Source organism: Pholis gunnellus (genome assembly GCF_910591455.1).
Source record: "Pholis gunnellus genome assembly, chromosome: 13".
Lineage (NCBI taxonomy): Eukaryota > Metazoa > Chordata > Actinopteri > Perciformes > Pholidae > Pholis > Pholis gunnellus.
Window position 1 is genome coordinate 18069224 of NC_136540.1, and position 23148 is coordinate 18092371.

At 45.7% G+C, this 23148-nt stretch overlaps 1 protein-coding gene across 1 annotated transcript in view; it reads right to left on the reverse strand.

The window, feature by feature from the left end:
* lhfpl7 (LHFPL tetraspan subfamily member 7) overlaps positions 1-23148 on the reverse strand; it is a gene marked incomplete at both ends in the record, with an annotated part of 89708 nt that overhangs the window by 44611 nt on the left and 21949 nt on the right. Inside the window, one exon of the mRNA XM_079171558.1 lies at positions 18252-18390. Within this exon, the coding sequence (XP_079027684.1) occupies positions 18252-18390 (139 nt within the window). The remainder of the gene's footprint in view (positions 1-18251; positions 18391-23148) is intronic.

The following is a 23148-nucleotide window of genomic DNA, read 5'->3' on the forward strand; positions in this document are numbered from 1 at the left end:
TCGGAAACACTAAAGTTAGTTTACATTGCAGAAGAATATCAAGCGTAAACATTTCTGCTAATGTCGTCCTCACTGAGAAAATGATGAGGCAAACGTTTGGTCGAGCAGGACTGAGGATGCGGTTACACAAACCCACACACACACGCACAATCTTCCACCACATTACCCCTTTCAGGACAATTTGACACTAACAGCAACTACACACACACAGAGTCTCTCTCTCTCTCACACACACACAGAAGCCACAAACCACATATCGGGCCCTATAATTTACACTAAACCATCAACCTGACGCTTAATGGAGGCCCTCTCAAACAGAAAAGACGGAGAGAGAAAGACAGAAACCAAATCAAATGAGATTGAGTGAAGCTCTAAAGCAGAATAAACAAGAGTAAAGCTTTTTGATCAATAACTCGGGAGCGGAGCTGGACACGGGGAGCGAGCCGACAGGCAGCGAGGAGGTGTAAGTTCATTATCTGTGAGCCCGGGGATTATCCATCGCCATTAACCCTCTGCAGCGGAGCCTCGTCACCTGGATAGAGAAATAAGTGAGAGCGGAGAGAGGCAGGAGCAGGAGGAGCTGATCCGCACCTCCTGCTCCGTCCCTCTGTCCTCTCCTCCCTGTCCCCACGTCTTTGCTGCTCTCTATTTGGTTTTCTACTCATCCATCCCTCCTGCGGCTGCTGTGGGCAGCGGGGAGGGTCAGATTTCAGATTGCTGGCACGACGAGAGACAGAGAGAGAGAGAGAGAGAGAGAAAGAGAGAAAGAGAGAGAGAAAGAGAGAAAGTAAAAGGGCAGTGACACACGGATCGCCCATGCACATGCACAAACACAAAAACAAACACGAATGCAAACAGAGGGACTAAGACTATTTGAACTGGCAGTGCGTATCTGTGTTTGTGTGTGTGTGTGTGTGTGTGTGTGTGTGTGTGTGTGAGATGTATGGCTCAGCATGGGAGTGTGTTTGCCAGTCATATCACTGGGAGCACAGCAGTCCCACACCTGCCAGCGATGCCTGACATCTTTATCCAGGCAGCCTGCCCGCCTCACCCAAAAGCCACCACCCGTCCAAGTCACCTTAATCAGGAGGGAGATCACATATCAGATCGCAGTGTGCATGGATACAGTACACACACACACACACACACACACACACACACACACAGATCCAAGATAATCCCGAAAGATTCAAAGCATGACTCGTCTATTTATTTCATTCAGAAAACTGGACTGAAGAGCAAAATTGCTATTGAGAAATGACAGTTTGTTAACAGTTACACTTGATTTTGTATTCGGGCAGCAATTCATTCTAAATATGTCCAACAACAAGAAGAACAGCAGCAGTAAACCACACAATCCTCAGACTGAAACGCATTTCTTGCAGTGGATGGGAGCCTTTGCACAGCCAGCTAACTAATTATGCTCTGCTAATTGTGCTGTGACACAATCAGACAGAGGTCAGGGAGTCATCAGTGGCAGCCACAAACACAGCACTACCTTCAATTTAAATTCAAAATACAAAGATGCCCGTCATCCAAACCACTTCTTTCGTGGGTGTACTACCAGATCAGCCTTGAAAGCAAAAGCTTGCAAGATTTAACAGGGATTCAGACCAAGAGCAGCCCGGCGCTAAAACAGAGCAGGGGTGCTGCTGTTGGTGGGGGTATGTTGTCGAAGATATAGGTCAGACAGAATCCAGAAATATAACACTTTAAAAGGCTCGTACGGTTTGTAATACTCACAGGCAGAATTTTACAACTCTGGTTATCACAACAGCAACAGTTTAGTATTGTTTACCATCTCAGCTTAGCATGTGCATACTAACATTTGCTTACATTAGCACTAAACACAAAGTGCTGTTGAGGCTGACGGGAATGGCGTTAGTTGTGTAAGTATTTGGTCAATAAACAAAGAATTTAACAAAATTCAATTTCTCTGATGGCGCTAGATAAAAAGTTAAGGGATCACCAAAGTCAAGATTCAATCCATCCAAGATGCTCAGATATATCACTGACCTCCTGGTTTGAATTCAGTATGATTCATCCTCTGGGGATCATGAATGTCCATGAATCCACCCCATTGTTATCGAGATATTTCAGTGTAAATCAGTTTGGCTAAAAAACTGAGTACTGGTTATTAACGGTAGCCATCGACCATCAGGCTCTTAAAGCTCCCCAGCAAAATGGATGCTGAACAACCACACTGCTTTAGACACTTTTTGATCTGCAACAGCTGGCAGCCCGACTCTGCGTAGACAAGCAAATAAACAGGGTGCTGGCTGTGCAAGGCGCTGATTAAAAAGCTGCAGGTGGGGGGGGACAGATGGGAGCATCATTATTATTTATCAGCACAATATGGCTTGTCCAGCACACCTGGGTGCACGTGTGACAGAGCTGCAGGTGAGCGCGCACACACAGCGCAGAGCACGGGAACGAAGAGCACGAAGAGTTGCTGTCGCGTGAGGATTTTTGATGTGTAATCATGGGAGCAAAGGTCAAACTTGAAATCAGCAAACTCCTTCACTTAAGAGTCTTTTCACTGATCTGAGGCCAGTTGATCAAATCAGCCCTTCAGACAGCCAAAACAAGTCAGGGCCATGAAGCTAGTGAGGCCGGATTCGTACTCCGGAGAAGACGTTAATTACACTGGATCCCTCTAATAGAGTCACGCCGCACCAATTAAAGACAACAGAGGCGCAGCGTGGACGTACAGAGCTCATTACTCACACAAACAGCCACGGTTCTCCCAGGACAAGGAGATTAATGGCACTCCTCTTATAGCACATACGTGCTATATGATGCGCACGCGTGACAGGGAAAACACTGCGCTCGGGTGCGCCCGCGTGAGGATGAGCAATTATGAAGCGAAAGCAAAACGCGCTGCACTGTATAAGGGAGTCGGAGTCTTCAATCCACACCTGTGCGATAGAGAAACGCACGTATTCTCAGTCCCGGGTCCTCGTTGCTGGGCAGGACACCAGACTCATTTTAATTTCAGAGAATTTCAAAAGATTCCCGGGGGCAATGTGGAGGGAGGGGGGGAGGGAAGATGAAGAGGCGATGGAGGGGGCAGTGAAGTCGAAAGAGGAAGGAACAAAAGGAAGAGTTGAAAGGACGAGCTAAAGAACAGAGGGCGAGAGGGGAGCGTATTCCTGAGAAATATTGCATGATGCGTGGAATCATTTTCTTGTTACATCTCTCTTTGAGGCACAAGTATGCGGCATTGTGGCGATAATTGCATCCACACTCTTCTGATCTCTTCTGACGCACGCCGGAACATCTCCCCGCTGCCATTTTCACCGGCCTCTCGTTCACCTCGTGGAATATAGCGGTCACTGAGTGGCGGCCCGCTCGTCGAGAAGACGTGGGGCAGAAATCCAGATCAGGTCCTCTGACAGAGAAAAAACATCCCTCTCCTTTTGCTGAAGGCCTTTCAGTGGACTGAGGCTGTTTGTTCCTCTCAGAGCTTCTGACAGGCTGTAATTCTGCTCAAAGACGGGGAAAAAACCTCAAAGTGCTGCATGGTGTCCGGCAAGCAGGCAACGATCTTTTTTATCCCTTTCTTATTTTAGTGTTTTCTCCCGGGATTCGACGAATACCGCGTCTCTCTTCGGTCGTACAAAGTGCTGATTGTCCTCGTGACCTCTCATGAGGGTCGTTGACTTCCTCTGGCCTCTGCGTGCCCAAACTGTGTTAAACAGCCTGGCTATAAAAGGCAAAGCAGAGATGATAGAGGGATTAGGGCCTCAGTGTCCTTTCTGTTTCCTATTAGACGTCTGATCTCCACCACAGAGACCCCTGTGTTTCCAGAGAGACGCCTAGTCATATATAATCCTTACATCAAATCTGTAAATCTGTCAAAAACCAGCACGGGGCCAATTTTATATGAGCTATATCTCACGACCACAATGTCGATGCCCTAGTTTTAATCTATCTTATTTTGAATTTAACCTTTACATTACTGTTTTATTCATGTAATTTATTAATAAAACACCAACTTATATGTCTGTTCGTTTCTGCTTCCCTTCAGGGATCACTGAAGATCTTCTGATCTTGCAAAAGCCGGCAAGATACTTCTGTGAATATGAGTATTCTGTTTCATTTTATTTTCAGTTTCGAAACTTTACAATAAAGAAAATATGAATACAATTATAAAAAAAAGGAATGAAAATGAGGCACGGAGATTTATTTTTACAATGTGCATTAAGAAAGACATGTTTTTGTATTATAACACGACTGGAGGCTCTACTGCACAGAGGTGATTTGAGCTAGCATGTTAGCATGTTAGCATGCTGATGTTTAGCAGGTATGAGGTTTGTCACAACGGTTTCTTAAGCGTGGGGAAACACGACGTGGCTGTAAAGGCGGACTAGTCGGCGTGATGGCGTTTTTTTTTTAATCTCGTTTAGCGATTTGTCAGCAACCGCCTTTTTTAAGACACATAAAAGCTTCAATGTCACGAGAGGGGTATTTACTGGCATATTTTATATTGTTGACAAAACATTAAACTCTTCTAAGCTTGTGCTAACCACAGACCTTATTTCAGTTTTGTTGGAGCTGCATGAAATGTTAAGGGATCACCGAAGATCACCATCCTGAGGGGGACAGGAATATCGGAACCACGGGGAAAACCGTCCAATAGTTGCTCAAAAAGCACAAATGTCAACCTCATGGTGACGCTAGAGGAAAAGTCAGGGATCGCCAAAGCCAGAGGCATTCATGAATTCGTGAAGGTCACGAATGCCTGTTCCAAATTTCACAGCAATCCATCCCGTGACAGTAAAGACGTTTCACTGTTCCTTCTCTGCAGTGTGGTCGAGGTGAGTACTCTGAATGTGTGTGTGTGTGTGTGTGTGAGAGAGCGAGTGCTCTGCCGTCTGTGTGTGAATGTGTGGCGACAGATTGAGGGTGCTGGGAGGCTCTGGGGGACGATGACACCTTTGTGCTCCTGTTGCTGCAGCTGAACGTGAGAGGCCCCCCCCCCCCCCAAAATAAAGAAGAAATGGGTTGCTCCTGGTTTCGAAAACGTCAAACTCGTCCTCATTTCTCTCCTTCTGTCTGGTTCCGTTTCCCTCGTTTGTCTCTCTCTCGTTTGTCTTCTCACAAGAGACGACTTGAATCGCATCGGTGTCTCCTGCCTGAGAAGCTTTGCTCCCCGGCATTAAATTGCTTCTGTGTGACAGAGAGAAAGAGGGAGCTATTTGGAGCCCGTCTCCACACCTCATATCTCATCACAAGAGGCGCTAAAAAGGTGTAAGACTTTGCCGGTAACCACTGCATTTTTCTTTTTCCCTGAATCAGCAATCATTGTGATGACTGAACACCAGTAATTCATCTGCTGTTGCATCAACAGATTGAGATCCACACTCCTGGAAACTCATAAGTTTAAATCCAGATCATGAGTCTGGTTTTTACTCCCTCTAACAAAGCAGAAATTCCACAGAAGAGATCTTTCAAAAAAACGCTCAAAAGATGAGCAGTGCTCTACAGCATTAGACTGACGAGAAGAGAATGACAGCCTGTGTTTCTCAAACTCCGCCAAATATATACTCCCTCTCCGTACTCCTCGTCTCTCTGACACGCTTCGGTTAGATGTTGGGAACCTGGGGAATTCCAGCCATGATGAAAGAGTGCAGCAAACTCCAGAGTAAACAGGGCTAGAGCGAACCGAGAGACCCGAGAGACGGGCGGAATCATTAATGCATCAAAGGCTGTCAAAAGAATACAGTCGAAGAGTCGGAAAGTGTAAACACAGCAGATGGCGAGCATCTCATCCTTGGACGGGCGATTCAGCCCCGCCGAACACGGTATTAGCCCCTACTGAGGTTGTTTGTATCGGCCTGTCAGGGAGAAGCGATAATGGGGGAAATAGCTGGAAGAATTATGAGAAGTGCAGGACTGAGAAAACAGCTCATCGCAAAAACATTTTAGTCATTATCGTTATTGTCATGCACTTAAAATTCTGCTGTATTACTGTACAATAGGGGGCTTATTTGGGGAGCTTTTGGTCATCGTATTGGTTTTGATAACACGGTACTCAACTAAATGTAAAATGTGCTTCCAAGAAACTCATGTTGAAATAATTAAAGCAGTTTAGGAATATCAATATGGTATCGATATGATCAAGCATACTTCAACCTGCAACCAGCTCAGCTGCTGACTCGGTGAAAACTGAAAACTAAATCACAGGGCATCTTAAGCGCGTGTGGGCTTAACACACAAGAGCTGATATCTATCTATTTTGCGGTGTTTCACTAACCATGTTATCATTGATGCGTCATGTTTCAGATGCTGTAACTGTTTCCTCCCAGCCGTGTCATTTGTCCGCCCTCTGAATCAGCACACGAGCGCTGTCTTCTATAGCCCAAAGCCATTATTGGGTTAGCTGCTGCTCTGAGCTCACATGAGGACACCGAGACTCACCGGCAGCGTACAGACCAGTGTCACCGCTGGCTAAAGGCGCCCAGCGATGCACAGACAACACAAAGCCTCACTCTCAATAGTGAACTGGTGTGATGAGCTTTTTTTCCATGAACATTTGGGTTGTTTCTGGATTATTTAAAGGTGCTGAATTCAACATTCAGAGCATTAATATAGCAGAAAACAACGGTTTGGCTAACCTCGGGGTTTTATTTACAACCTGCATGATCGCCTGACCGCTCGTGTTTCTTGCTCCATCTGACTTCAATGTAGCGAGAGAGCGAGAAAACAACGTGCCCAAAACTACGAAAACAATACCCGCGTTGTAATAGATGAGAATTACCCTCTTAAGATTCAATCAGTGTGGGTTGAGGTTGCAGCAATCGGACCTCAGGTCCTTGTAGAGAAGTTTTAGCAGATAATATCCAAGAAAGTGGCATTTCGTGGACAATCGGTAACCCTCAAGTTTCCCAGTGACAACTGAGCCAGCGTCCGGCACAAAAACTAGATAATTAAACAGACAATGAAGGGTGTGGTTGAGCAACGCGGCTGTCAGGGTTATCCCATTTTATTCATGCTTCACTTCCTGCCTGACAGGCTCGGCTTGACCCCGCAGTCACACGGTGAAAGACGTGCGCTGAACAAGAGACCTGGTGGGGGAGACGGGGCTTTAATCAGTTTGGTCCCAGACTGGCGGCTCGCCCCATTCGTCTTCCTCCCCCGTCTGTCTACTCCTGTGAGGTGCCCTCTTTAAACTGTAATCAGGGAGAGGCGAGCGAGGTGAGAGGGACAGAAAGAGAGAAGAGGAAATACAGAGGTCTCTCTCTCTCTCTCTCTCTCTCTCTCTCCCGTCCTATCCTCTCTGTCTACAGTGTGCACACTTCTTTGCTGAAACGGATTAAATCACAAGCCTGACAGCATCCAACCCATCAGCAGGTCAATCAACGTGAGCCACCCAACGCACATAGGACATATCGATTAAGATGGAACTGTGTGTTTGTGTGTGTGTGTGTGTGTTGGCCGTGTGTTTTACACGATTGCACAAACCCAATTATGTTTCATAAAAGGCTGCTATCGAGAAAGCAAACACATTTTCTTAACTTACTTGAACTGAAAGTTTGAGAGCTTATCTGCAAGGAGAGAAGGAAAAATGAATAGAAACCACAAAAAAGAAGCAAATATATTCGGAGTCGTTTTTACATCTTATATCTTTATACAACACTTAGCATTTCTAATTCCTCCACTTGGCTCCCTACAAGGCGGCGGCTGTTAGCTAACGGTGCTAACAGTGCTAACCAGTGTGAACCTGGGGGGGAACCAGAGGCGTATGAAAAATCGGTGAAAATCCTCACATTTGAGACACACCTTAAATTTACTATACATTATGCTATCTTCCGTCTATACTGCCTCAGTTTAAATATTCTTAATATATGACTTGCTTCCTAATCCATACTGCAGGCCACATGTCAGTTTCATAGAAGTAAAACATCTTTACACACACCTAGAGCTGTGGATCGATGGCGTGGGACAAGTGGATCAGCGGCTCAAAGATTTCATTACGAAAATGATCCATGAAATCAATAGACTGTGTGTGTGTGTGTGTGCGTGTGTGTGCGTGTGTGTGTGTGTGAATGGACAGGTCCAGAATAATATACAAGGCTGGTCCTGATGTAGGGAGAAAGAACCGTCCACACCTGACTGCTTTTATGTGTGTGTGTGTGTGTGTGTGTATGTGTGCAGCATGCGGTCTCCCACAGAATACTGATCCGAGCTCTATCTTCATGTGGAAACATGATAGCTGCTTACAAATAAGCTCAGAGGGCGATGCACATATCATATCCTCTTCCTCCATCTGCAGGGACGACAACAAAGGTGTGTGTATGTTTGTGTGTTGGTTGTGATATATAATCCAGAGCGAACATTACTTGTGTGAGCTCACCCATACGTCTACCTGCCTTTTTGTGTGAGCAAAGAGGGCAGTGACAGAGTGTGTGTTTGATTCAAGGAGGCACCGTGCCCAACTGTATGTGTGGCCCTTGGGGGGTTGGGGGTCGAGACAGGAATGTGGAATCCTCTCTTTCTCTACCTTTAGGCGTGTAGCGTGTGTGTGTGTGTGTGTGTGAGAGTGTGTATCACGGGGGTGTTGGCATGCACCTGTGGCTACCGTCTTTTACGTAAAGATGTATATTGGAAACTGGCTCATGACTCAAAGGAGCGCCTCATCAAAACACACACACTCCGTCTTCACTCGGTTTCTGTAATCTCAGTAAGTGCCAGCCGTCTTTCATTGGTGAAGCATATTGCAGCGTGTAGTCTGAGCGGAGAGACAAGAGGTGTCAGACAGACAGACGGACACGTGAAAGCAGCTGTGTGTCCATCACACCACATCAGAGAAGGAGGGGTTTGCACTGCGAGCTCCTTTCTCACTGAACAAACAACATGTGACGCATATATTAGATAATAGAAGATGAAGCGCGGTATATTTGCTGGAACAGACGAAACAGAATAAACAAAACAACATAACATGCCAACGCGACTCTGCGTTTGAGATCCATCCTGTCGCTGCAAAACGCATCCAGTGTAGCAGGAGCAGCTTCATCGCAGCGAGTAGCAGTATCGACACAGCTACATCAGCATGCACCACTACAGCAATAAACTCACACGCGTCCATTAAGTGTAAAAGCATTTTTTAAGAGGCCAGAGAGATTCATTGCTACCCTCAGGAAACTTACTTTGTGCTTGAGACAGAAGATTTCCAGTCAGGCCTGTCTTCTTCTTGCTCTTGAAAAAAAGCTGATGCGCTCTACACACAACATGGTACAGTGTAGTAAACATTGATAGAGTATAAAATAGATTTCCACACGTCTTGTTTTTTTTTTGGCTTAACTTCCTGAATGAACTTGACCTGCGTTTGCTGATGCCCACTCTGTCCACTTGCTGCTCAACATCCTCACTGGATCTGCCTCATGTGTGCTTTGCTTTCATCCAGCTGACTCTGAATATACAGTCAGTCCCCAGCCGGCGCGCCGCCACTGATGTCCTTGTGGGAGAAAATATCCTCTCTCTCTCTCTCTCTCTCTCTCTCTCTCTCTCTCTCTCTCTCTCTCTCTCTGCCTTTGTTGCAGACACTTGAAAGCGCGAAATAAGTTAAAAACAGTTCATTCAGTCCATTTTTATCAGCATTGTACACAGAACTACCGGAAATCGCAATAGTTCCACATTTTTTGGGAAATACACACATTTTCTTTCTTGCGAGATTTTTTTATTTTCATCTTTATGCAAAGCTAAGCTAACCTGCTGCCGGATGCAGATATGAGAGTGATATCAATATTCTCAGCTAACTCTCTGCAAGGAAGCGAATAAGCATATTTCCCACATGTCATTAACATTGAGGAGACTCTTTGACTTAGTTTTCTTGTTGCTTCACTGCGAAGGTGATTTCAAAGGGTGAATAGTGCCGGAACCTTTAGAATTTCTTGACAAAGCTTCTATACAGCTGTAACAGGCAATGTTGTAGAGTCAATGTCAGCGTACATACATGCACGCACCCGCACACCATCCTCAGATGCAGCATTTTTAATTCACTTAGCAGAGCTAACATATTCATTTTCCCCATGCAAATTTGACAGTCATAAACACGAGCAAAGCAATAGCAATGGAGCAGCATTGCCCGATCAATCATGGTGTGTGTGTGTGTTTGTGCGTCGCGGGCACCGGTGCTCTCGGCCCCTTCATATTACCTACAAAAACTAATTCCCGACAACACAGATGGCACAAACAAAAACACGACAACGCGGCGCGAGCTCTCACTCATCACTGCGCACTCAAGAGAAGCCTCCGAGCAGAGGATCAATCACTGCGCGAGAGGCAAGAGGATAAAACGACATAAGAGAAATGAGACTGAGAGGAGAGCATGTAAACGTGCACACACACGCATTCATCCAAGTGTGTGTGTGTGTGTGTGTGTGTTTACGGCTGAGGGCCTAGTGTGGAGGAATAAAGCAGCTGCATTCCAACAGCCACAGACACAACAGTGAGTCATCCTGGCTGTTGTTCACATCAAACAGACAGTAGGGGGAATTCCTAGGAGACACACACACACACACACACACACACACACACATACTTTACTGTGACCATAACTGAGCCAGTCTGCTGTCGTGACTGTAACCAGCGACCATCTAGATTGGATTCAGTAAAAAACTGGTACAGAGTACACACCTGAGTGTGCACAGGTGCCTCATCCTATTCAGTGCAAACATGAGAGTCTTTCCAGTTCCCAGTTCAAACTCAAGCGAGGGGAGATTAAAGGAAAGCAATAGGGATTATTACAGAGAAACACCAGCGCATCAATAGACAATAGATTTTCCTTAATTTCCCGGTCTCAACTGTTTTAAACTCACAGGTTTCCCATAAAACAGCAGCTTCTGTCTTCTGCAGCGAAGTAAGAAAAACAGCCCTTAAGTGCACGGATCTGGCTTCAACCTCATCATCTCCGTTGTGAGTTGCAAAATGGAAAAAAAAAGCAGAGAAAAAAGCAAAGAGGCCTTCGGAGGTGGAGAACTCATGTAATATGCATAGCCAATAGTTCTTTTGAGTGTGTTTGAGCGCGAGTGTGTATATGTGTGTGTTTTCCAGGCAGGCTTTCATGGCAGGATGACGGAGGAGCAGCGAGAGAAAGGGGACAGGAGAGGAATAAGAAACAGCCGAGCGTGGGGGGGGGGGGGGTTTTTTTTTGGTCCCTGCGACGGTTCTTCTCCATCTGACAGAAGTGAGAGGACCGAGCCGGTCCACCAGAACACGAATGATAACGTTCATCTTCCTCCTCTCCTCTGTCAACTTGTCATTTGTTGCCGGCTAGCGTGACACAACTCAGGGAGGCGAGACCACATGCTAGGAGAGTTTCGGCATATGTGTGTGTGTGTGTGTGTGTGTGTGTGTGTGTGTGTGTGTGTGTACAGAAGCAGAGATAATCAAAGCGTTGATTAATATTATAAAGAGCATTAATATCAGACGAAGCTTCTGCAGAGCGCCAAGCTTATAGGAGAACTACGGAGGCCGACGCAAAGGGCCCTAGAGCCAGTGTTTGGTTTGTCCCTTCTGGGCTACTGTAGAAACAATCTGCCTATAGATGCCCCCTTAGTGCTACAGACCGGCCCTTTAAACATACTGATAGTCTTGCCTCCTCACATTTGGTGAGGGAGAAATTATCAAAGCACATGCGCCCCTTTAAAAGGCAGCGTTAAAGATATATTGAAAAAAATCTCAGACGGCTGCCTCAACACAAAAGTCTATAACAGAGCTCTCCAGAAAATAGATGAATTGGACAGGATGAAAGTTCAGTCTTAATTACAGTCTGACTCTAATTGACTGGTGGACCAATTACTGTTTTCCTTTTTTTTTTGGCCGATGTATCAGTGAGCGAGTAGAGCCGAGTGCTCGTAATTACAGCAGACATTAGGTTTGACCAATGAGCTCAGCGTACACAAATACACAAACAAACGCAAGCTCTGATTCATGCGGGGACATTAGGCCTAGTTTATCCATTTGCAACGATGACAAATGCTGTAATGCAAAACGAATGAAGCAAACACGTTGCATGTTTGTGAACACTTTGTCACGTTTGCAGATGAAGCGGCCGTGTAGTGAGTGTTCCTCCAGTAAATATTAATGATTTCTGTGTAAATCTGCTCCTGCCCTGTTTAATTAATGGGATTTGTTAAGCTACAGCACGAACCTGAAGAACATTCAAATTACTGTGTGCGTTGGTGCGTGTGTGTGTGTGTGTGTGTGTGTGTGTGTGTGTGTGTGTGTGTGTGTACAGATGGTGAGACGTGACCAATCACCTCACTGTCAACAGCGAGAGCAAAACGCCGCTCTGATTACACAAAAAGTGACACGCGAGCAAACACTGTGACTGACACGACGCACGTCTGTGATGAATGTCAACAGTCAGCGCGCTGTGAGTCACAGGTGAAGAGGTCACAGTGTCAGCGTCGCGCTGCATCTAAACTGGGTCACGTTCTGTCAGCACACCGCCGACAAAGGGAGCCAAATCGACTTTTCTCTCATTTCTTTAGGGTGAGATTCGGCGGTGGAACGAGTTCTCCTTGCTAAAAATGCACGTTTGGGGCGCGCGAGAAGCCTCGAGCCGGGCCGACTCATGATGAAACAGAATGAAATATCAGTGATCGAAACAGAAAACAAGGGAAAAGAGGTTTGGGGGTTGTGATTGTGGTTAAGACGTGCTTATTGGGGATACTCCGAAGCGAGGGGAGAGGAGTTGAGAGAACAGGATGAAAGGGAGAATTGGATGGAGGAGTGAGTGTCAGGCCGGATAAATGAGCGTGGATTTAAAACACACTCACACACACACACACACACACACACACACACACACACACACACACTCAGACACACAGCATATTAAATGAGAGGCAAGCAGCCTGGAGGGCGGAGTAGAAAGCTTCGGACCAGAAATGAAAGACCCCCCAAAAAACACCGGCTGGCGAGGAATCCTGACCTGAAGTTGCTCCCATCACACACAGAGACGATGTGGAGAACCGGACAGGAGCGGCTTCGTCCTGTGCCCGAGGGCAGCTGGAAGGCCTTCAGAGATGGCAGAGGTAATCAAACAATGCGTCAGCGGTGTCTGCTATCTCAGAAAAAACTTCTCTCTCACTTAGTCTGAGACTTTCTGCCGGAGGAACGCTTCAGAAGCGGCACGAGCGATGGTCCAATCACGCGCACGGGTGAAAAACATTCCGCTAATAGAGTCTGCCGCTCTAATGCGGCCTGATATGGAAAATGTATTCATCTGTATCGGAGAGGTGATTGACAGCTGGCGCTGGTACCATATGGGGCTCCGGCGGAAATAACACAGCAGGTGCTTTGATCAAAGGCAACTTCCTATTTTTCATCGCCGCGCTTTCCGAGGACATCTGCGCAGCAGCTTTGCCCAGGGGAACGCTGACACAGCAGGCCTGGCTTCCTCGGCATCAGCACAATGCAACTGGATGTGTGTGTGTGTGTGTGTGTGTGAGGGAAACACACAGGAATTACACTCTGCCTTTTGCATTCCCAAGCAGCCAGGGTCGGGGTTAAAAAACAGCGGAGGACTCCTTCTGATGGAGATGCAGATGAGGAGGCACAGTTCCAGAGCAGTTGAACGTGGGGGGGGGGGCTTCAAAGGAAAATGTTCACCGGGTACAGCCGGGGTTGGATGGAGTTTAGCTGCAAATTAGAAAAGCTTTTCCGGCCAAAAGTTGGTTCACTGAACGAATGACAATATTCTCCCACAGAGTCGTTCTCATTCATCCTGCTGAGACGGCAAAATACGTCCCGTCAGCGCCAAGAGCGGCGAACGTGTCGCGGTTTTGATGTAAATACAGTCCTGTGGATGGATTAAAGGACACCCGAAGAATAATGAAGCTGCCACTGATGTTGCTGTACAACAAGAGGCTGGTTTCCCAAGTGCCCATGAGCAATTTAACCTGCCTGTCCACACATCAAATACTGCTCTTAATCAGTGGTTGCCAATACGGGGGGTCGCAAAACAAAATCTGAGGGGTCAAAGTTAAATACTAAGCTATTAAGAAAAGGGGAAAATACTCATTTTTACCACCTAAAATTATGATCTTTGGGACAATTCTCTTCCTGAAAAACTAAATTTATAGTTTAAATAGATTTATCTCTTTAGCCTCTAACAAGATACACACAGTAATTTGTGGTAACTTTCTCAAATGCTGAAGTCTACATCAAATCAAATCAAAAAGGCTTTATTCAAAGGTCAAATAAGATACCAGGATTTATACATCACCAAAGTAAATCTACATTTACCAAATAAAGTTATTACTTCAGGACTTCAGCTGTATATGAGGGCTAACCACTTAAAAATATGTTTTTGTCTGTGGTGGAGTGTGATGTCTTGAGGTAAAAGGACTTCAATAGGAGACATTTTGACGCTATCGCACATGAAATATGTCTTAAATTACAGGATCCCTCGTCACCACCCCTGTACAATTTGGGTTTACATACTGTTTGTTTTCAAAGAAAGCGTCACCAGAGAGTGCTGCCAAATTCAGCGCTCAAAGTAAAGCCAGATTTCACTTGTGGTTCGCCGATTATGCCGTTTCTCTCCTGTTATCTCTCCATGTAAGAATGAACAACCGCAAGCAACACAAACACCTCCGACTGTACAGGTAAGAAAAGAAAAAAAAACACACTGAGGTTCATATTTCTTTCAAGAGCAGAAAAACACAGCTTCAGGCGTATCGCTTTCAAGTCCTCAACCCAAGTAACTCCCAAAGAGACATTTTCACAGGAAAACATTTTCCTTTTTACACTGGAATACTCACTCGCAGTCACATCGACGAAAAGAGAAAAAACAACAGGCAATCAATGCAGCTCATAAAAATCTCCTGCACGTTTTTTATGTAAGCACATCATGTAAACGATCCCCATATGTTAGTATGGCAATAACCCTGCAGGAAAAGCGTTGAGATTAAGCTTGTATGTGCAGCGAGTGCTTGTACACTCAGCCGAGTGTGACATGTCTTCAGCCCCGAACAGATAACCGCACTGCCTGAGTCTGCCTGAGCGTCGTACCACGAAGAAAACCCCAACGCGGGTGTTCAGCTGCACATGTCGGGCGGATGAAGCTGAATAAATTGAAATAACCAGGGGGGGAGATCAGCCAGAATGAAGGGTGAAGTCCCTGTTACTCAGAACTGGAACGCTAGCTTTTGTAGAATTGAAAATGAAACACAGTTTGTGTGTCGTTCATGTGCATTAAATCAGTAATGCTTGTATTTATTTCCCTTCCCTGCAAAGTGTGTGAATTCACATGTGAATATCTGTCTGTTCATTCTCTCCACACACACACACACACACACACACACACCGCCCGACCAAAGAGCCGTCCAATCCAATGGATCCTGACCACTAAGAAGAACAGGCCGATGAAATATGCATGACAGGAGAAAAAGCTCCCCGCCTCAGCACACAGAAATGTTCTGCCTCCCTCTCTCTCTCTCGCTCTCTCTGAGCATAAAACATTGATGGCGACGGTGTTTGCCGGCGCAGCAGCTGAACCGCTGGATGGAGCGCTGAGCTGATCTAGTGGAGGGTTAGCAAGTTCACATCTAATTCTGGACTTTGCCCACGGGACCGCGAGGCCGAGAAAGGAAAGTGCCGGGGCGGTTTTACCTCGCAGAGAAAAAGGTTTTCCTGGTTCAAACCAGCCCTCGGCTGTGTGTGTGTGTGTGTGTGTGTGTGTGTGTGTGTGTGTGTGTGTGTGTGTGTGCACCGCAAGACATGACGGAATTGTTGATATGTAAGGTCATGTGCTTCTACCTCTTATAGGACAGACAAACGGTCCTGGGTTGTGCCTCCTGTGTTTCTACCTGAGCGATAGCAGCAGTGATACAGCCGATGTAGCAGATGCTGTTATGGGCACAGCGAGGGTTGGAGGTGGGCTGTTCAGAGGGGAATGATTCAGCCTCTAGTTGATGCTGTCTTGCAGCTCGGTCTTGAGTGCATACTCGTTGACATTTGTCACTCTGAATAACGTCCACACGTTGGGGTCTGCAGATGTAAAGCATGTCTTAAGATACACGTACTTGAAAAGTCCTCCTCTATTTCTGCATGATGTTGGCGGTCACCACGTTTTGACCTGTGGCCTTAATTAAAGCGAAATGCGGATAAAATGTGTATTAGGGTTTGTATGAGCTAAATTTGCAACATAGCACACACACACATAGACATGCATATTTTGGAAATAAACAATATTTGCTTGTTCAAAGAATCTTCATTGTTTAATTAATCTATTTTTAAGATTTTTATAACCACCTAATTCAATGGTGGCTCACACTCTTTGCAGGGCAACAGGCTAAAGTGGTGAATTCTGACCTTGTAGCTCTAATACATAGAAATATTTAGATTTTTTCACCTACTACCAATATTTCATATGATCATATAAGTCACATCATATAATGTGCAAATTTGTTTTTTTGCATGTGTCATAAAATCTTTTTCGTTTTCTTCAATCCTACCAGCGTACAACATTCCAGTCCAAGCACATAAACCCGCCCCTCCCTTCCTATCTGAAACGTCATTGGTTTACACTTTTGATGTTCTGCAAAAGAAAGCAAGAACCTCTCAAAGCACTGCTTCAAAGTGACTCAAACCTTCATCCTCGTCTTCACACATTTCAAACCCATCCCAAACCTCGCAAGAAGTTATATGTCCTCACTTTGTCGTGAATCTCTTTTGTTTTTTGTCCTCATAATGACTTCCATCCATCATCAAGTAGAGTAACAAACCACCACACACACACACACACACACACACACACACACACACATCTGCATTGGCTGTCAGCAGTACTGTAGTAAACATGTGGATCAAAACAGGCTTCTATCTAGAGGGGGACAGTTGACAAGCGTCTCGTCAGCAGTTTCATTTCTCACACACACTTTCATATGCAACACTGATAAGATGCACACCACAAAGAAAACCATTGTTCTTTATCTACCTGTTTCAGTTTACCAGCCTTCTTTGGTAGCGCTCAACACACACTCAACACACACTAACAAACACACACACGCACACACTCGCAGCGCTGGGAAAACAAACACTCGTCTGATCTGCCCTCCTCTGGGCTTTGTGGGCTCTCTGTGAAACCTCCGTCTATCTCCACGAGAGTCGACCTGGAAACGGAACAAAGGCCCGGCTCCTCGCTTTCGCATTGTTCTTCCTCAAAAGTCTGTTGCCATGAAGACACGCAGCTGTAGCGCCCGCAGAGCGGGACGGAGACGCGCACACATTCACGGGAGGCTCTTGCTTCGCCGGACTCCTTCTCGTTTCCTCCCAAAGCAACATTGATCTGACTCTGGAGTCAGACAGAGACTTTTGGCTGTAAGCAATAAGCGCCGCTTTAAAAACACACCATTAACCCTGTGAAAGTCCCAGTTCTGTCTGTAAAGATTTAACCTGTCCAATGAAATCAGCCTGTAATTAAGCTTCGCTAAATGCCTCATGCAGGGATCTAAATTAGCGACTAAACATTCTCAAGGATAGAGGCGACGTAATTGCTGCTGAAATAACAACTAAGGGTTCGTGGATCAGTTGACCTGGCAACAGAAGTGCTTCAAAAAGCTTCAGAGAAATGCAGAAAATGGCGGGAATGTATATAGAGAAAGAGTCTGCTGTTTAATGGTGCGACACGTACAACAAAATGTGTTCTGTAACTTCAGCGCACAGGAACCGTATCCTCTCACACAACAACAGAATCTATGCCAACTGATGGAAAAATGGCCCCGATGCACAAAGCGAGAGCGTGAAGGCCGGTACTGAGCAGCGACACGAGCCGTGCAGCATTAAGGGCTCTTGAAGCCCACGCGCTGACAGGGCCGCGCTTTGTTTTACGAGACTGCTTCTCTGTTTGAGTGAGAGCGGCGGCCTGATAAGTCACACGCGACCCTGAACCGATGACCTGTGTTAAGGAGGCATAATTGTCTTTTTAACAGCGGGCTCTAAATCTATCCTCGCTGGTTCACCCGCGCAAGTGCTACGCAGACACCGGTTGCCTAGCAGCAGCTGTCCTCGAGTTGTTTCTTTTCTTTGTTGTTGTTGTTTTTTTTGACTGACTGACGGGCAACAAATTCAACACATTTTTTTACAATTCTAACAATAGACAGCGATATCAGTGTTTGTCGCGGAGGTGAAAGACGGGATATCATTTCTGCTATTTGTGAGAAACATCTCTGTCTGGATCGAGTACGAGTGAGCAGCTGGCGTTTGTCTGTGTGCGTATTTAAATCTGTACTGACCTGCAGCCATCTGCATGTATCCAGCCAGGGTGCAGATCCTCCTCTCACATCCTCCGCTGGGCAGGAAGATGGTGATGATGGCCAACAGGGAGCTGACGGCCAGCAGGGCGCAGCCTCCCGAGCAGAGCACCGCGCTGGTCTGAGGAACACAAACACAGAACAATTTCACTTTAGCTCAGTTCTTTTTACGGAGAGCAAGTTTACTGGCACTTGTACAGGGAACGCGGTGCAAGACAGTCTGCAGACAGTTGCTTGGGCCGCGATGTAGCCACAAACAAACGCCTTCAAGTCTGTGTGTCTGGTCAGGTCACACTGTGCAATCTCTCAGTCGATGCTCCAAAACAGGTTAATGACTCTCTCAGCTGGAAAGCAGCACTTCACGGCCAAACGACAGGGCACTGTCCCTACTCATTACATCTTTGCTTAATCGCACACACACACATGCTGCAAGCAAGAGGAGCAAATCAAGGGCAGAAAGCTATCACACACCAACGATAGATTCATTCACAACTTTGCTGATGAGCTATACGAGCAGCCAGGATATTTTATCCTCCGGCTGTGAGGAAGTTGTTTGTGCAATGTGCTAAACTGGCCTCCTGCTCTGCTCTTACAGAGAGACTCCTGGGAAAGAGCGCATTCCTGGACGAGTGGCAGCTTCAAGTTTAAAGCCCTGAGGGAGTGTGTGTGTGTGTGTGTGTGTGTGTGTGTGTGTGTGTGTGTGTGTGTGTGTGTGTGTGTGTGTGTGTGTGTACAGTATGTGTGAGTGCGCTTCCCACAACCTGCGTGTCTAACGCAGTCAGAAAACAGCACCACATTGGTGATGAGCATGCAGGCGGGGGCGATCGGAGAGACATGTCTAACACGCACAGGGGAATTACAGCCCAACTAAAAACACGTGTCGTTATGCACGTCCCTGACGTGACGGACGTGAACGGAGGAAGGATGAAAGCAGAGTGATTTCCACGCCTGACAGAAGATTTAATTAGCTTGTTCTGGGTGTTTGGCGGGAAGGTAGCGAGGGGAGCGAGGAAACATTGAAGTGCCATGATGTCGGTGGAAATGATGATGATTGTTCTTTTGACCTTTACTCGCGCGGGTTTGTTGAACATGAGTGTTTTCTTCTCTCCATTATCGCACTCGTACATAAACAGTGGCTCTCCACTCCTTCACATCTCGGTTACAGATCAGCTCCCAGGGAACTGCTGGGAGCAAAGTGCCGCGCATAAGGGCACCTTGACCGCAGCAATCAAGCAACGGAAGAGCAAGCGCAGAATAAGAGCAAAAAAGGTGTTTTTTATTGCAAATCATTTTTGAGAAAGATTAGAAGTTTAATTTGCTTTAATTTATGATTAAAACTACATCATTATTCAGCACAGTGATCACCTCTCAGTCCTCAGAGGAACCCGACTGACTTCAGTGATCCGGTTCAAAATGTAATTATACTTTGCTTTATGACCGCATACCTGCTAAACTAACGACATTCCCACCAGCCTCAGCTTTGCGTTGTGTTTAGTACTAAATAACCAACGTTATTAGCATGCTTACACGTAAAACATGAGGTGGACGTGATGAATATAAAGTTGATGTTGATGAGAATTATTGAGTATAAATAAACACAAAAAGTATGAATGGTGCTTGGTGTAAAGCGGTGCAAGAGAGATCTCGCATTAATTGTTTTTGCCGGTCATATCTCTGGTATCTTTCTGCCTTTCCTTAGCTGGACAAAAAATGGACAACACAGGCTTCATTAAAATATTTCCTGCAGCAACAGGAAATGTCCTGGTCATCTGAAACCTTCTCAGACAGCATTTGTGTCAGACACTAAGCTTATTACCACCATTCAACAAACATAAGGAAAGAAATCCATATAATTATAAACAAAGCAGTGATAACAATTTCTACAACCAAAGTAAAAGAAAATGCAATGCAGCTATGGGAATGGTCAAAACCACCGACACGTAGGTCCTGCATGTGCAGCTGGAAGGACCCGGAAGGAATGTCTTATATTCCCACCAGTAACAAGTGCCAGTTTAGTCGATTCCTTATCAAAGGCGCTCTTGAAATGTAGGAAGTTTGTAAATGAAACACATTTATACAGAATAACTCCCTAACATTAGAGATTGATAATATTTAGCAAACGTGAGCCTCCATGCCATAGTTTGCCTTTTAACCAGCAGTAACTGATATTTCCGGCCACACAGGGGGGAGCAGAAACAAGCAGTAAACACAGCAATCTCGTATCATCAGCTTTTAAAGTGATACGGCAAAGATGTTAGCAACAGGCGGCAACCTCCGGGTCTGAAAAGTGCAGCTAACGCAGAGGTGCCTTCAACTTGCATTCGTTCTTATGGCCATCAGGGGGCGACTTCTCTGGTTGCAGATAGGAGTCAGATTGTATGCATATCTATGAGAAAATGACTCTGCTTCTCACTTGACAGGTCGGTTCCAAAGCGATCTCCAGTCTGTGACTTTTTTTGTCGTTTTTGTTTTACATCTTTTAAACCCTTTCAGTGTGTTTTGGTCATCAAATGTCCTATTCAGTATTCTGTTGTACTTTAGCTCCACCCTCTCGTGTCACTTTTGGTTGCAAGAAACTAACATGGAGACGTCCAAAATGCCGAACTCAAGGATTCAAAACCAAGAGTGACATCACAGTGACTACTTCCACTTCTTATATACGGTCTATGGTGAACAGCTGACGGATGTAAGTCCAGTATTCACTGTGTTTCACTTCTGGTTTGGTCATCAGCGAGAGAAACATCAGTCTCTTTAGCTGCTAGCTTAAATGCTCACTAGCTAGTTGCTCACTTGTCGAACTGCTGTAGCATGAGCAGGTAGTGTACGGTGGGTTTTAGTGTTCTTTTCAACCCAAAACAGGTGTCTTCTGCAGCCAAAATGACGCTACGAGAGCAATGAGAGTTAACCAAATGAGTCAAATTGTGGGCCGTAAACAATGAGCTAAAAGACGCTATTAGGCTCCTTAGAGCGTAGAAGAAGTGCAGATTTAGCTGGTAATTATCGGGGGTTGAGCATGAGCGACCCCCCTCCAAAAACAAGTAGTTATTTGACCCATGCTGTGTGAGTGCCGTTATAATATACCATAACAGGGTGATGACAAGTAAAGAAGAAATCATGTTGCCCATAAGAGCTCTTATCTCAGCTACTCCTGCCACAGCTACTTGTTTTTCTTCGTTTGAACCCGGCGACTACAAGAGGGCGGAGGAGACGCAGCACACTCGAAGATACAGAAAAGTCATTAACTTGGTGGGTCTTTGTTCTTCTCTCTCTCTCTCTCTCTCTCGCTGGAATGATATTCATGTATGCAGAGGAATTTCTCCTTTCACTCCGTTGCTTGATCTCGGCATGCCTCGTGGGCTCTCAGTGTGCAGCCTACCTCCCACCCTGCTGTTCTCCATTCACCGCGACACATTGAAGGTGCATCTTGTCTCATGTAGGGGAGCGGAGCGGGAGGGGGGGAGGGGCAGCCATGCCCAGGTATATAAGGCTCACTCACTGAACAATAAAAGACGCGGTGTGATGTTGTCGTCAGCTACATTAAGTCGGACAATGACGATTAGCATAAAAATGCACGAGTGTTTGGGAGGGAAAGAAATATTTCCATATGTATGCTGAAAATCCAGCTGCTTTTTGTGTATTCTGTCCGTTTTCCAGTCACTCAATTATCTGCAAGTACTAATAGATTCATACACATGACATTTTCTGTGTGCCATTTAAAAACAGCCCGAGAGACTAACGCAGGCTATCACAGCGCTAAACAGCTGTTTTTACAGAAAACAAGCAACATTTCAATTTATGGTGTCCCAATTAATCAGCTCCCTGATGAAACAAACTCATAATCATTACCACTGTTACTTACAGACGATACTGAAAGATTTCGGAGGCCTTTTTCCAAGACTGTGCTGGCTCTGAGCACAAGTTAATTTAGTAGAAAATGAGCCGCCAACAGCACTGGTCCTCTCAGTGATGCTTCCTAAATAGATTGTAATTGTGTGTTAATAACTGGTAGAGCCACTGCAACAGCTGGAGCAGCGGAGGAGAGACGGGGGTCGAAAGAGTGGAACAATTGTGTCGGGGAGAAATAAAAGTTTTCATTTGGCAGACGATAAAAGGCAGATTTGTCTTAATCTCTTTGCTGCGGTCTAAAAACTTGATTTGGACATCACGTCCATAATTAATGAAGACAATACCTGGCGGATTTCACCCACGAGCGCCAATTAATCCCACAATAATAGCATGCCTGGAGCATGCAAGTGTTACAACGCTGATTAAAGGTCAAGATTGATGGTGGAGATACACCAAATACGGGAAAAACGGAAAGACAAAGTGGAACCTAAAGCGGTCTGGTTTGCTCCAGCCGATTGAGGGTACTTTGTTTTAGACTCTACTGTTTTAAACAAACTTCCTCATTTTACAGCTCAACAGTACCCTAATATATGTTTGTGATATTTGACTGTTTGATCAGAGTTTCGCAGGCCTGCTGCCTTAGGATGGACGGACCTCATTTGAGGTTGAGTCATGGTTATGCAATGATATTCAGATACGGCGAACGAGCAGTCAGGCCGCCAAGCCGTATCCATCATGCAACGTGCGGCCAGATCTCCTTCTCTTTACAGAAAAGGAATGAATAAGATCTGTCGACTTCGCATACGTCAACGGATTTGGTGTATCTCCGCCGTGATGCACATGAGACTACCTGGCTCCATCATAAAGAAACTTTATTGGTTTCCCACAGTAAATGGCCCACATCTTAAGCCTGTTGGAGACCAATAACCGCAGGGATACAGAAAACCCTCCATCCAGCTGCTTTGAGTAATAAAGGGACAGTCTGAATGGGACTCTTTGATTTCCAATTACATTAAGGAAGTCGGGGATTACA